The following is a 15,109-nucleotide window of genomic DNA, read 5'->3' as shown; positions in this document are numbered from 1 at the left end:
AATAAAACAAGAGAAACTGATAATGCTGAAGTGGTCTCTTATTTTTTTCTGGGGCTGTATGTTAAAGTGAGTAAGTACCACCTGCTGAACCAGTGGTGTAATGTGTTGAAGTTTATTTATTCAAGTACTGTACTTAAGTACGATTATGGTGTACTTGTACTTTACTTCAGTATTTTTCAACTTTGGAAGCCAAAATTGTACTTTTTACTCCATTACATACTACAAAACTAGTGACTAGTTACTTTACTGAAAGTTGCACATTTACCGGCTGTTATGAACACACCAATGCATCAACAATAATAATCCAGTAATATAATATACATAATTCTGAGTTGTACGCACAATTAGTACTTTTGGTACTTTATGTACATTTTGATTACTTAAGAACGATTTTAAATGCATGACTTTTACTGAGTATTTTTACACTGTAGTAGTTCTAATTCTTCTTCCATCTCTGTGATTAACAGAAAAGATGGAAGGTTTCCGTGTGATAAACCTTTAAAGGAATCCAAACATATTTCCATTATGACTGAATTAGTTTCATGTAAATGTGTCGTGCTGAAACGTAGATCATCAGGACAGCTTCTATAACTGATCACTATCAGGTCCTGCCATACCCGGGTTTGGAGTTGGAAAAGTGATTAGCGCTGAGCAGACATCTGAACATGGACTCACTGGAACAGAAGCTCCAACATCAGTTGCTATAGAACTGCACTATGGGTAAGGAATCATTGTAATGCTTGATCATCTTCATGTAGGGTTTATTTGTGCTGTTATGACTTTAATAATCTGCTACATTCAACTACCACATTTGTATTCATGTTAACCTTTGCAAACACCATGCATTAATGCAGAAAACTCATTTTTAGCTTTGATTAACAAAACTACCACAAGTGACAGTTTTTTAGAAACCCAACAAAAAAAGGATTATTTTCTATGTTCCGAATGCTGCAGAAAAATAGTTTTCTATAGTCTCAGATAAGTTTTGTTTTTGAACACATAATACTACAGCAAAAGTTGAGTAATACTGTAATTTGAAAGAAGGCAAAAACCTTTCCCTTCTAAAATTCCGGTAAAAAATAAAAAAATAAAGACAAATTAAAAACTCATTGCTAAAGACAGCCAAACAAATAAAACATGTTACTTCCTACTCCGTATCATCATGAGCCACCAAATACACATTGGATCACAATGTGTTAAAAGCAAACAGCAGGAACAAAAGAGTCAGGATTGTGCGGTTCAGTTTATGTTTAGATTGTAAATGGAATGTGACACGTTAAGGAACTGCGGTTCATATGAATTCACAACAAAAGAGAAAACATGATTGGGGATTTCATAGAAAATTATTGTAAAAAAACATTGTAATAAAGGCACTATCAGCTTGACCCCTACCCTGTAAACCCTGCACTCAAATCATCCTAAGGCTGTCTCCTCATCATGACCCGTCTCCTGCTCCTCATAGAGACATCACTACCTGTGATGAAAGACTGATATGATGTGTTCAACATATTGAGAACACCTCAGAGGAATAAAGAGAACTACTCGTCACGCACCAAAGGATGCAATGGTCCATCTTATTCTGCACCATTTGGTCCAAGAACATGTTTCCTGCATGTTAATATATACAACAGCAGCTGGGGTTCTTTTATTAATTACGGTTTTAAGAACCTGAGTACCAGGATGTTATATCCAGATCTAAATTCTTTCTCAAAGCAGTCAGAAAAGGTTTTAAACTAGTTGAGGGTTGCTGCTTTTATCTTGACGCTCCACTTTAAAAACCCAACAGAACTTGAGTGTTTGGGTTTTGAGATGATCAGATCCAGTGATTTTTTCACTGCCCTTGATTTAAACTCTTTCACACTGTTTATATCTACGTTCTCTCAAACTGCAGCAATAAAAAACTGGATTCCTCATTGAGAGTCCACAGAAAGAGAGTTTCAGAACAGGGTCAGAATCTGAGCATCCACCAGTATCATGTGACAGTGTAAAAGACTTTGGGGGTACTGGAAAGTCCCCGTGTGCCCCCCCCCCCATCTATCTCTGGCTCCTAGCTGACTTTGGGGTAGATCTTCTCGTAGAAGAAGCTCTGAGCGAGGACAAACAGCTCTCCGTCTTTCTCCCTGACGGCGTGAGCGCGCGCAAACTGAAACTGTTCCAGTGCAAACTCGTAAAACTCGTTTTCCATCTTCCAGATGTCCGACTGCTGCAGCTTGGCGATTGTCTCCTTGCTGGGGTGCTTCTTTTCAGTGGTCTTTCGCAGATGGGACTTCTTGCCTGGGGGAACAGGAAGAGGAATGATGTAAGATAAAGTATTCTTACTAAGCCAGATTAAGCTGAAGCACGACTTCTCAAACGTCTCACTCCTTTCCAGATTGCCGAGGGTTTGCGCCTGTGGTTCAGCAGCATGAGCCAACACTGCTCGTCCACTGGCGTCTACTCTACCGTCTCCGAGTAACTCACTGTCTGACGGTCACGCAAGCATGAGAATACTTTCTACTTTCACTGGAGGAACATTTTGAATGCAGGACTTTTACTGTGACAGAGTATTCCTACACTCTGGTACTTCTACTTTTACTCAAGTACAAGATCTGAGTACTTCTACTATTCCTCAAGTACAAGATCTGAGTACTTCTACTTTTGCTCAAGTACAAGATCGGAGTACTTCTACTTTTGCTCAAGTACAAGACCTGAGTAGTTCTACTTTACTCAAGTACAAGATCTGAGTACTTCTACTTTTACTCAAGTACACGATACGAGTACTCTGCGCACCTGACGTAACGTTACTTGGAATTGGGTCAACAGAGATACGAGTTATGGCAGTCGCAAACTGTGCATTTCTCCGTCTTTATATGATGCTGTTTGGACAGACTACTCATGTTACGGCGATTACAATCGAGCATTGTCCACGTCGAATGTCATTTTCGAATGCTCTGTTCTCTCCCCCCTCGAGCCCCAACCCAACAGAGGAGAGAGAGATAAGCAGAAATAATGAGATTGCAAAACGGAGTTGGTTGGATAAAATGTGCAAGATAACGTTTATGTAGCAATACTAAATATTAAATATATAGTATATTGAACATTAAATATACTTGTATATCTTTTTTTTTTCTCCAACACCGACAGGCAATACCGATCACGTCGGAGCTTATCGATACCACGGTCTCTAAAAATGTAGTCCCGGGGCCCGGGTGTGCTGTTCTTTTAAACGAGCAAGGATAGGGAAGTATGGTTGAAAACCGTAAGCCTGGTTTATCATGTGTGCGTTTGTAAGTGTGTGTTATACACTGCCCGGCCAAAAAAAAGATGAGCATATAGGTAAGAGCTTCCCATTGGATAATTACTGCATGGGTGATTATGTTTCAGCTGGCAACAAGTTATTGAACCCTAACTGATGCAGGGAGTAGCTTCTCATTTGTTAAACAGTCATGTCGAAAGACATATCCTGTGGTCGCAGAAAAGATTCAGAAGGGTCAAATTATTGGCATGCATCAAGCAGAGAAAACATCTAAGGAGATTGCTGAAACTACTAAAATGGGGTTAAGAACTGTCCAACGCATTATTAAAAACTGGAAGGACAGTGGGGAAACATCATCTTCCAGGAAGGAATGTGGTCGGAAAAGATCTTCAATGATCGTGATCGGCGATCACTTAAACGTTTGGTGAAATCAAATGGTAGAAAAAACAACAGTAGAACTCACGGCTATGTTTAATAGTGAAAGTAAGAGCATTTCCACACGCACAATGCCAAGGGAACTCAAGGGATTGGTACTAAATAGCTGTGTAGCCGTAAGTAAACCACTTGTCAGTGAGGCTAATCGGAAAAAAACGGCTTCTTTTTGATTGGACTCTGGAGCAATGAAAGAAGGTCATGTGGTCTGATGAGTCCAGATTTACCCTGTTCTAGAGTGATGGGTGCATCAGGGTAAGAAGAGAGGCGTCTGAAGTGATGCATCCATTATGCCTAGTGCCTACTATACAAGCCTGTGGGGCAGTGCTATGATCTGGGGTTGCTGCAGTTGGTCTGCTCTAGGTTCAGCAACGTGCCCAAAGAATGAGGTCAGCTGACTACCTGAATATACTGAATGACCAGGTTATTCCATCAATGGATTTTTTCCCCCTGATGGCACAGGCATGTTCCAAGATGACAATGCCAGGATCCATCGGGCTCAGATTGTGAAAGAGTGGTTCAGGGAGCATGAGACATCATTTTCACACATGGATTGGCCCCCACAGAGTCCAGACCTGAACCCGATTGAGAATGTTTGGGATGTGCTGGAGAAGACTTTGCACAGTGGTCTGAATCTCCCGTCATCAATACAAGATCTTGGTGAAAAATGAATGCAAGACAGAATTAAATGTGGTGACATTGTAGAAGCTTGTGGAAACGATGCCACAGCGAATGCGTGCTGTAATCAAAGCTAAAGGCGGTCCAACGAATATTAGAGTGTGTGGCCTTTTTTTTTGGCCAGGCAGTGTATAAGTGTGTTATATAAGTGTGTGGTCGCGTTCTTGTCACTTTGCAATCTGAACACGACTGCTTGTTAAAAGGTTCTTCTCTTCTCTATACTCTCCACAAACTGTTTTTGCTCAGATTAATATGACCCAGCCTCCAACGTTACTCTCTTATGCACGGTTGGTTCAAACAGGTTTTCGGCACCGATAAACGGCACCGCCGTGCTGGAAACAGGAAAAACGGTTCGCAATCAGGCACCATCTCTGAACTAGCCCTGGTACCTCTTCAGGAGTACACCAAACTGAACAGTTCGTCTTGGGGTTCATGAGGACTTTTGTACCGAAAGATAATAGAAATGACCCCAAGGCGTTTCTGAGGTATGGCATTCAGGAGAATGTTGCAAACCTAAAGTCATTATGACCTCTGAGCAACAAAAGCAATTACACATTTCTGCCAAATTTGAAAAGTTTCCCTCAAGGCGTTTCTGCAATATCACGAAGGATGTACAGATCTGAAAACCCTGCCTGCAGCCGAGGCTTTGACCATCGTGGAGGCGACAAAATGTTGGATAAGCAAGGCATGTGTGTGTGTGTGTGTGTGTGTGTGTGTGTGTGTGTGTGTGTATGAGAGAGAGAGGTGTTGCTACCCGTTCTGTAGAGCTCCGTGGCTCCCTTGAAGAAGCGAGGCAGCGTTGCCTCCAGGATCATGATGAAGTCCTCCAGCTCCTCAGTGACCCCCACCAGCAGGTACTCATTCACCAGGTTGTACTTGGCCTGTTCCAGGGCCCATCTGCTGCCGGCATCCCTGCAACACAGAAGAGAAATACTGTGATGTCTGTTTCTAGATGTGTGGTCTACATTTAAATCACAATCTGGTGTTGATTCATTCACTGAATCAGATATAGTGGAATGCAGAGGCTCAGCGTGTCTATTTACATCCAGTTAAAGCAGCTATACCTGCGTTTTATAACAGGGTTTCTAATGGCGATGAGAAACAAAGTGACGGGAGTTGCTCATTCTAAGAACTCTAAAGAGAACTATACTCTTGCAATGTTAGAGGGATCTTTAACTTGGATCCGCAGCTTATACGAGCTTTATAATAACTTTCCACTCATAGTTTATTTTTTCTTTGGCCAACAGCTGTTTTAACTCACTGTCCCAGCAGCCGCAGTTAGAGACGTACTGGGAAGATAGTGAAGCACAGAGGTACTTCCCCACACCATAGATAGAATGACTAAGAAGAGTGAATACGGACCGCTACAAATGAGTGGTAATGCTGTACCTGCATCAGCTGTGAATGTACAGAGGTAGGAGCCTCTCACCTAAACACTTGCAGCTTGTTAAGAAACACCTTGGCTTGCAATTTGAAAATTGAAAACAATCTGCTGTGATTAAACTACGCCTGAGGCTCCCTGCACTGCTTCAGGAAGATGATGGTCCTGTCCCTCACCAGCACTCTGAATGATGTCCGCAGAAGAAGGGGATCTGCAGCCACAGCTTCTCAGGAGCACAGTCCGACCCGCCCGATGACACACACTCATCAAAGGTCTGAGAAAACAACACATACACATTCCATCAATGATTCTGTCTAACAAAAGGTCATGGAACACACGTTTATTTGAGTTATGGAGCGGGCAGATCTCTGTGAGGGGGATGGGTTTAAACAAAACAATGTGACGCTGAGTCCTTTGACATCCTGACATCCTTTTATGGTAGCCTGTGGACTGGCATCACTAATAAACATCCTAAATGTAGTTTATTTGATTTGATTTATATTGAACGTGTAAAACAACAATACAAAACATTATAATAATAATAATGAAATAATAATTATGATACTGTACAAACTTAAGCAGTATCAAATTGATAAACAAAAAAATATGATTAACTTACAAATTATATATAAACAATCCGTGTATCATTCGTTCATTTGTTTTTCCGATTTCAAAACCAAAACCAGAAATGGGATTACGGTTCGTTTTCTCGTTTTTCCGATTTCAAAACCAAAACCAGAAATCGGATTACGGTTCGTTTTCTCGTTTTTCCGATTTCAAAACCAAAACCAGAAATCGGATTACGGTTCGTTTTCTCGTTTTTCGTTTTCTCGTTTTTTCGATTATGCACCCCCAAAAATGGAAAATGAAACAATCGGATAACAAATGAACGAATGATACACGGATTCTTGCGCAGGGCTGGCAGGGCTCGTTTGGTTGTCAGGGAAACCAAACAATCGCGAGCCACAGGGTAAAAGATCATCGGTGCCTACTGTATGAAGCAGCTTGTAACATGGGGGTTTTGAGCATTTGATCTAAATAAATACGTCCAGGCCCGTCGCGTTCAGGTAGGCATGGTAGGCAATTGCCTAGGGCCCCCGAGTAGGAGGAGGCCCCCCAAAGACGACAGGTTAAGATTTTTTTTTTTTTTTTTTTTTTTTTTTTCAAAATTCAAAGAAAAGTCTGATACAAATGCAACATGAATCAAACAACATGCATACCAATAAGACAGGTCATGTATTCAACAGCAATGACGATTTTAAATAGCTTCATAATAATAAGCAGTCATCTGTATATGAAGGGCTCTGCTGCGACTGCGAGGGCAGCAACAGCGCCTCCCTAGAGCATGCGATGTCCGAAAAGCGCAACGACACATTGTAGTCGAAATACCCCAGCTCGAGGGGGCCCCCCTTTCCCATGCATTAGCGCGACAGCGTCAAGTGCAAGTGAAAAGTGAAAAATTAAAATGAAGCGAAATTATCTCTCCGGCAATCAAAAAAAGAAGAAGAAAAGGGAAGAGGAGCAGAAAAGAAAACAAGACACCGGTAAGTAGAATATACACAATCAACATGAAAATTGTGCCAGGCAGGGTATACCATATTTTGCTAGAGTAGCGAGGTTGTAACGACGACTAGCTAGGAACCAGTGGTTTGGCATGCTAGCATGCTAACCAAACTTAAACTGCTACCTTTGACTTCACTATAAGTTCATAACGTTATCAGCTGGCCAAATTGATCAACGATTAATTCCTCTTAATATCCTAAATAAACTTCACATATGTTTTCAGTCGTTAGAGCCTTGAGACAACCAGTGAAATAGTTATTCCTGTAGTAGCTAGCTATTTAATAGGAGATTAACATGGGAGTTTACAATAATTTTGCTAGAATACCATTGGGTTGATTTACTTACTTTATTTACATTTTAACGGTTAACATCCCGGCGCAGATCAGCCACATGAAGAAAACAGCCACTTTAGTGTCAATTAATCCTTTTCTAAACCTATTCTGCTGTTTGTTGTTGTTGGTCTCCATGATAGCTGTAAATACCACTGGACCACCGTTAAAAACTGTACCGATAGCTTTGAGCTTTTTCTATGGGACACAGACAGTACACAGACACACACAGACAGTGCCGCCGCTCCCATAACGCGCATTACGCGCTGTGCGTAGGGCACCAAGTGTCGAGGGGGCACCACCAAAAATAGCCTAATGAAAAATCGTCATAATAATTATAAGGCCGAAATTATTTCAGTAGACTATAGAAATATGAGGCACTTTTTAGGCATACTACTCAAAGGTACCGATGGTGCCCCCCTCTCCCCTCCCCCCTCCCCTCCCCACTCACACAAACACAAACGAAAACACAATCTGCACAATCTGCGTCCCAAGCGCCCTGTGGGTGCCCTTGCTGTCAGTGGTCTTTTGGATTACTCGACATTTTTGGAAATGAAAAGGCAACAGGAGTCAGGAGCAGAAAAAAGAAAAAAGAGGAAACAGCGAGATGATGCCCGTGCATCACTTGCAGGTAAGTGTCCACGTTTAATCTTTCTTAAATACGGGAAATATGTGCAGCTAGTGTAAAGCTTAGCCTATGCATACACCTTGAACTAGCTGACGTTATTGCTAATGTTAGCAAACTCAAATATGTGTTATAACTTAGGCGCAAGCTAAATTGAGATTTTGCTGTTAAAAATTATAACTGCATTTTGCAAGTAACTGATGCCAGTTAGCCGTTACTTTACTTTAGATATTGAATAGTAGACAGTTTATGGTTTATTTTGACGTGACGGTGGCCAATACTTTCTCAGTAACAGTTAGCAGTCATTGCACTAGGTAGGCTAACAATTCTGGCTTCAGACCATTTATCACTGTGTGGCGTGAAATTAATAGTGTTTAGCCAGGCATTTAGAAAAGTTTACATAGCATTTGAGAAAGTATATTTTATTTTGGAGTTTGCACTTTCAAATGTCAAAAGTTTGTTGTTTTGCTGTGTGTTTGCTGCTGCTATTGTTTTATATGTTTGGTAATAAAAAAGTTAAACTTTTCCGCGAATGTTTTTTTATTGGGGGGGGGGGGGGGGGGGGGAGGGCATCATGAAGGAATTATGCTTAGGGCACCAAAATGGCTAGCAGCGGCACTGCACACAGACACACCACGGGTGCGGGGATGGCGCTGTTGCCACTCACAGAATTGATTTCAGGAAAACAGCTCGTCTTAGTGACTGTATTTCTGTTTTCAAACCAGTGAAAACGGGATTATTGTAAGATTTTATTATTATTTTTTTTTTTACTTTTTTTTGGTGAAGCAGTGCTTCACCTGTAGTCGTATAGAAACCGCCACTAAACCGCCTAGTAGGAACTGTGTGTAATGCTTTTAATATCTATTTCACCACAATTATCAGACTGTAAAATGATAGGATTTCAAAAGCATTTGAAAAATAACCAAGCTAATCATACAGTACTTATTCTTTCTCCAAGGGGCATTGCTGAAATTTCTTCATCCCGCTCTACCAAGTGTTGTCTCTGGTGCTACTGAAGGTAACGTTCTTTTCTACCTATTATTAGTGCCTTCTATCAACACACTTGATGTTATCAAAATGACTTTACATTTTTCTAATTCAAGTCATAGTTGTGTGTATTCATTCCACTTGCCCACAGAGTCTTCTGGACATTTCAAATATGTGGGACATTCACTAATGTTAATGAATAACTGAGTTGTTGAGATCAATGCATGCAAAATGTGCAATATAAATAAAAAGAATATTATTTATGTATTTATTTATTTTTGCACCAGGGCCATCAACATCGTCTTCGTCACATGTTTATGAGGAGGAGCAAGTGGAAGACAACATTGCGGCGTCCACACCACTTCCCAGCAGTGGTTCAACAGAAGGTGCATTAAGCCGCACAATTTCAACTTATCACCTATCATAGTGACCCAAAGTTATAGCAGCATGTGCTGTGAAAGTGTATTAAAATGACCATTTGCTATAAAGCGTTACACAAGTAGATCACCATACCTTAAGCATTTAGTTGTCGTACTTCACACATGAAACTGTGCCATGAATTAATTTGTAATTACATATTTTTCAGCAGTGCCATCAACTCCATCACGACTTGAGGAGGAGCAAGTGGAAGCATCCACACCACTTCCCAGCAGTGGTTCAACAGAAGGTGCATTAAGCCGCACAATTTCAACTTATCACCTAACACCCATGTGCTATGAAAGTGTATTAAAATGACCCTTTCTTTTTAAAGCATTATACAAGTAGATCACCATTCCCTAGTTGCTGTACTTACCACATGGCAATTGTGCTATAAATTAATTTGCAACTATATGTTTTCAACAGTGCCATCAACTCCATCTCCACTTCATGAGGAGGACAAAGAGGAAGATGACATTGACATGGCAGAGACCACCCCACCATCCAGAACTGGGGTACCTGTAGGTATTGCAAGCACCACATTAAGTGATGACCCAGGATGTTGGCCCAGTGTCCTAACAAGCAGTATGCGCTGTGAAATAGTCAAAAAAGGACCTGTGCAAATCATGGACATTGAATTCCCGCAAAACTTAGACAATCCTCCTCGAAGATTCACCAAGGACAGTTACAAAAGAACCATGAAAAATGGTGAGAATATACATCGATCGTGGCTGGTGTATTCCATCCACACAGATGGAGTGTTCTGTTTCCCTTGTACTGTTTTCGGGAAGCGTGAGCGTGACAATGCCTTAACGACCTGTGGCTACGGTGGATGGAAGAACCTTTCCTATCGCCTAAAAAAACACGAGTGCACAAAGGTGCACTGTGACAATGTGAAAAAGTGGCACGACCTTCAGAGGAGACTGCAAACCAGTACACTGATTGATCAAAGACAGATGGAGTTGATGCAACTTGAAGTTGAACACTGGAAAGGCGTGATTCGGAGAGTGATTGCCATAGTTTCCCATCTGGCAGAACGCAACCAGGCTTTGAGAGGAACTACCAGTACCGTGTATGATCGCCACAATGGGAATTTTCTGGCTCAAGTGGAACTCCTAGCACAGTTTGATCCGGTAATGAATGAACACATCAGACGAATACAATGCAAAGAGACAAAGGTGCATTACCTGAGTGGAGTCATTCAGAACGAAATCATTCAGCTGGTCGGAGACAAAATCCTACAGGAGATTGCAAGAAGAGTGCACAAAGCAAAATACTTCTCCGTGATCATGGATTGCACTCCTGACATCAGCCACAAGGAACAACTTTCTGTTGTTCTCAGGATTGTCAACTGTGAAACACCTGTTTCTATTGCTGAGCATTTTTTGGGATTTGTACATGTTGAAGACACAACTGGTAAAGGGCTCAGTGAAATCCTGCTTGACCAGTTGGAGAAGCACAACCTCAGCATTTCAGATTGCCGTGGGCAGTCATACGACAATGGCAGCAATATGATGGGCCACAAACAGGGTGTGCAGGCAAGAATTTTAGAGCTGAACAACAAGGCGCTATGCATCCCATGCAGCAGTCACACACTAAATCTGGTTGTGTCAGATGCTGCCAAGTCTTCAGTGTTGTCCATGTCTTTTTTTGGTATGCTGCAACGACTGTACAACCTTTTCAGTTCCTCTGTGCACCGCTGGGCAATTTTGAAGCAGCATGTGAAGCAGCTCACCCTTAAGCCACTTTCAGGGACGAGATGGGAGGCCCGAATTGACAGTGTGAAGGTAGTGCGGTACCATCTACCTGAAATACTAGACGGACTGTCAGCACTGGAGACATATGCTACAGAGAAGGGGGACTCAGAGACCATGTCCTCAGCAAAAAGCTTACATGGTGAGCTTAAAACATGGTCCTTTCTTCTGTGCACAATAACCTGGTACAACGTTTTGTATCAGGTTAACCATATGAGCAAGCTCCTCCAGAGCCCGGATGTTTCAATGCAAACACTGAAAAAAGAAACCGAGGGAGTGACAGAGTACCTAGAAGATTTCAGGGAAAATGGACTCGCATCAAGCCAAACGGATGCAATGGAGATTGCAGAAGATCTCGAAATTGAGAGGAAATTGCCTGAGAAAAGGCAACGTAAAAAGAAAAGGCAGTTCCTTTACGAGAGTACAGATGAAACCCAATCGACCCCAGAAGAGGCCTTCAGAAGGGACTTCTTCCTGCCTTTGGTTGACACTGCCATCACCAGCCTAAAAGACAGATTTTCCAGACTGGAGGGGGTGTATGCCCTGTACGACTTCCTGTTCAGCATTGATATCATGAGGGCCACAATCAAGACTGGGAAATTGCATGAGAGATGCAGGAAAGTGGAACAAACCCTCCATGATATTGATGCAGACGACTTGGCATTGGAGATCAACTCTGCTGTCCACACCTTTCCAGATGAAGTATCCAGGTGCCCATTTAAAATGCTGGACTACATATACAGTGAGAAGCTGTTGGACCTGTACAGCAATTTAAGCATTGCACTGCGCCTACTTCTGACCCTTCCTGTCTCGGTTGCCTCCGGAGAGAGGAGCTTTTCATCTCTGAAGCGCATAAAGAATTACATGAGGTCAACTATGAGCCAAGAGAGGCTCTCTGGACTGGCACTCATGTCAATTGAGAGTGACGTCCGCAGGTCTTTGGACTTGGAGGGGATTGTGTCTGCATTTGCTGAGGCCAAGGGCCGCAAGCAGCAGTTTCAGTAGGAAATAAAAAAAATAATAAAGGCTACTTTTCAGTGTATGTTTGACCTCTTTTGTGATTAAAACGCACAGAATTGCGGAAATTTTTTTTTTAAAGGCCCCCAACAACTTCTTTGCCTAGGGCCCCCAAAATCCTAGAAACGGGCCTGAATACGTCATATGTTTAATCCTTACTTTAGCAATCTCCATCGTAGCCTATTCGCGTAGGTCTGTCATTGTTATGTGCATTGTTGTTGTTGGCTGATATCAGGCTAGCTTACTATGAAAAACCCATGAAAGTCCATATAGGCATACAAGAGTAGACCTAGGAAATCACCTTATCACCACTGTTGGGCAAGTTACTCAAAAACTGTAAAGCAGCCTACTGATCAGGCCTACCCAATAGGCATAGGCCTACTGTCTTTTCAACCCTTACACTACCATAGGCCTATTACTATTTAAAATGTAGGCCTAAGGCATTACTTTTGCATTACTTAAGTAACTTTAACAGACTAAAAAAATTGCAGGTTCAGGAATAGCTTTCTGACCCACCACACTGAACACCATTAAAATCCAGGTTACAGTAAAACGTATTGTAACTTAAGTTACTAGCATTGTAACTAGTATATATTACAGTTCCCCCCTCTGCAATGCCTTACATTAGTTACAGGAAATAAATAAATAATGCATTACAGTAATTAAATACTTTTGTAATGCTTTATTCCCAACACTGCTTATCACGTGGGTGATATCAACAAAATACAACAATACGATAAGATAGATAAATAAACTTTATTGTCCGTTAAGAAAGCTTTCTGCTGAGGAGTTCTTGTAGTTGGTGGTAGTAGATTGAATCTCCTGTCTGGTGGGAGTTGATGAAGGGGATGAGAGGGTCCTCTATCATAAATCTTAATTCTTATGGTAGTCAGCGTAGAGAAGCTTAAGCAGGAGTGATGTCATAGACTGCAGAGAAAAATGTTGAGGAATAAAGATGAAGTCTTGGAGAACTGTGGCCTATCCAATGGAACTTGAAGGACACTGTCCGGTGGGATAACAAAGTAAGACTCTTCGGAAACAGACGCAAGAGAAGCAGATCCCAAATCAGGAACATCACATTGCTGTGGAAGAAGACAGAAAAAAAACCAGGTATGAGTATATGGGTGGTTGACGTGAACTCAAATCCAAAGTGAAAAAAATAATAATTCGAAAATATATGTCCAATGACATATAATTATATTCCCTTATATGTGAATAATTCAAAACTGAATGTGTCCATTTCTAATTCTTCATATATTTTGCATATTATTCACTTTTTGGTGTGGTAGTCCTAAAATGTGTCCACCGGTGCAACGACATAAAGAATGCCGTTATTTAATTCAGAGAATGTTGGACAGGTAAGATAGATAAGCACAAGGCATATTAGTTTGTCCCAATTATATTTCCACATCAAACATACCCCCAACAAATTCAGAATTATGTTATTTATATACTATAAGATGTACACATAGAGACTTAACCCAAATGTCTGGGTTACATTCATTATAATTTGTATAAAACTCAAGGAATCTTCATTTCATCCTTAAAGCTGCATAGTGATGATATCATTGTTATACTATCCAACACTTTTTACATACATTTTTCATTAAAATACCTTTTCCCCTCACAATTCAATTTGTCGCACCACAGGACATTTTGTTGCACCGTTGGACAACAGAATACTAGTATGCCTATGTTGTGTACAGTCAAATTTATTATTTCACCCACTTTCACCCCCACAGATGACAGGTACCCTGTCATAAATTTACGTCCGTACGTTGGACCGGTCTATGGACAGTAAATAAACACACAACTAAACAAACAAACAAATACCCTAATAATAAAGTCATAAAGGATTACAAGTGTGTAGCCTAGCCTACATTCAATTATTAGGCCGAGGCTAGGCTATTTCGGCTACGGTTTAGCCCAGACGGCAAAATATGTTTGGCCCGATCTATTTCCTATCTGGGGCTCATCTGGCCCTGAATCGTTTTCGGTATTCATAAGGCTATGGCAATAATATTCAAACAAATGCCTAGTTCTAGATCTAGGCTTACTCACCTTTTGAATAGATGTCAGGACAGCTTCTTCCAGCTCTTGGTCTGTGATGTGCCCCTTCCGTCTCAGCCCAACGTCGCCACAGAATCTCCTCACCGACATCTCCGAGGACCCCTTAATTCCCATACTCTTCAATGTCTCAGACATTTCGGCGTGAGTTTTCCCCGACAGAAAGAGTTGATTTATCATCTCGTAGTGAGACTCCAAATTAGCCATGTTTCCTTACAGATCAGTTGTGGCATGAGTCAGTTGTTGGCTCGCGATCGGTTTCCCTGACAACTAACATTCCCAGGATTTGTTATCCGAATGTTTCATTTTCCATTTTCCGTTTGGGGGTGCATAATCGAAAAAACGAGAAAACGAAAAACGAGAAAACGAACCGTAATCCGATTTCTGGTTTTGGTTTTGAAATCGGAAAAACGAGAAAACGAACCGTTATCCGATTTCTGGTTTTGGTATTGAAATCGGAAAAACGAGAAAACGAACCGTTATCCGATTTCTGGTTTTGGTTTTGAAATCGGAAAAACAAATGAACGAATGATACACGGATTATAAACAAATGATCTACCCGATTACACATCTGTTCATTTAAAGATGCAGCATGTGTATAACCAAGTCATTTGTCATGACAGA

The 15,109-nt window shown here is 41.3% G+C and overlaps 2 protein-coding genes and 1 long non-coding RNA gene across 6 annotated transcripts in view; 1 reads left to right on the top strand and 2 right to left on the bottom strand.

Moving 5' to 3' along the window:
- Positions 1-744: 744 nt before the first annotated feature.
- Positions 745-15,109, bottom strand: part of hs2st1b (heparan sulfate 2-O-sulfotransferase 1b) — a 34,185-nt gene continuing 19,820 nt past the window's right edge. Inside the window, exons 6-8 of the mRNA XM_063891396.1 lie at positions 5,903-6,000; positions 5,100-5,257; positions 745-2,274 (exon numbers count right to left, since the gene is read on the bottom strand). Coding sequence (XP_063747466.1) covers positions 2,048-2,274; positions 5,100-5,257; positions 5,903-6,000 — 483 coding nt within the window. The 3' untranslated portion in view covers positions 745-2,047. The remainder of the gene's footprint in view (positions 2,275-5,099; positions 5,258-5,902; positions 6,001-15,109) is intronic.
- LOC134869122 (zinc finger MYM-type protein 1-like) lies at positions 8,876-12,551 on the top strand. Of its 4 annotated transcripts, none has more exons than XM_063890562.1 (4): positions 8,876-9,261; positions 9,518-9,616; positions 9,820-9,897; positions 10,074-12,551. In XM_063890562.1, the coding sequence occupies exon 4, from the start codon at positions 10,130-10,132 to the stop codon at positions 12,404-12,406; it is 2,277 nt and encodes a 758-aa protein (XP_063746632.1). In that variant the 5' UTR covers positions 8,876-9,261; positions 9,518-9,616; positions 9,820-9,897; positions 10,074-10,129; the 3' UTR covers positions 12,407-12,551. The 4 variants fall into 4 exon arrangements, with proteins under 4 accessions (XP_063746632.1, XP_063746631.1, XP_063746630.1 ...); XM_063890561.1 differs by having other exon boundaries at positions 9,817-9,897; XM_063890560.1 differs by having other exon boundaries at positions 8,876-9,616.
- LOC134869123 (uncharacterized) lies at positions 13,161-15,086 on the bottom strand. The gene is made up of 2 exons (XR_010166385.1): positions 14,480-15,086; positions 13,161-13,500 (listed from the first exon to the last, which is right to left on the bottom strand). It is a non-coding gene; the product is annotated as an uncharacterized LOC134869123 (long non-coding RNA).

The sequence above is a fragment of the Eleginops maclovinus genome, chromosome 9, assembly GCF_036324505.1.
Source record: "Eleginops maclovinus isolate JMC-PN-2008 ecotype Puerto Natales chromosome 9, JC_Emac_rtc_rv5, whole genome shotgun sequence".
In the NCBI taxonomy this organism is placed as follows: Eukaryota; Metazoa; Chordata; class Actinopteri; order Perciformes; family Eleginopidae; genus Eleginops; species Eleginops maclovinus.
Note: the sequence above shows the minus strand (reverse complement) of the source record. Positions and strands in the feature narration are given on the sequence as shown.

Bases quoted from the DNA above. Each gene is read 5' to 3' on its own strand.
- LOC134869122 (XM_063890559.1), top strand. From the start codon at position 9,493: ATGTATTTATTTATTTTTGCACCAGGGCCATCAACATCGTCTTCGTCA. The intron at 9,617-9,816 runs GTGCATTAAGCC...CATATTTTTCAG, and splicing joins CAGCAGTGGTTCAACAGAAG to CAGTGCCATCAACTCCATCA. The intron at 9,898-10,073 runs GTGCATTAAGCC...TGTTTTCAACAG, and splicing joins CAGCAGTGGTTCAACAGAAG to TGCCATCAACTCCATCTCCA.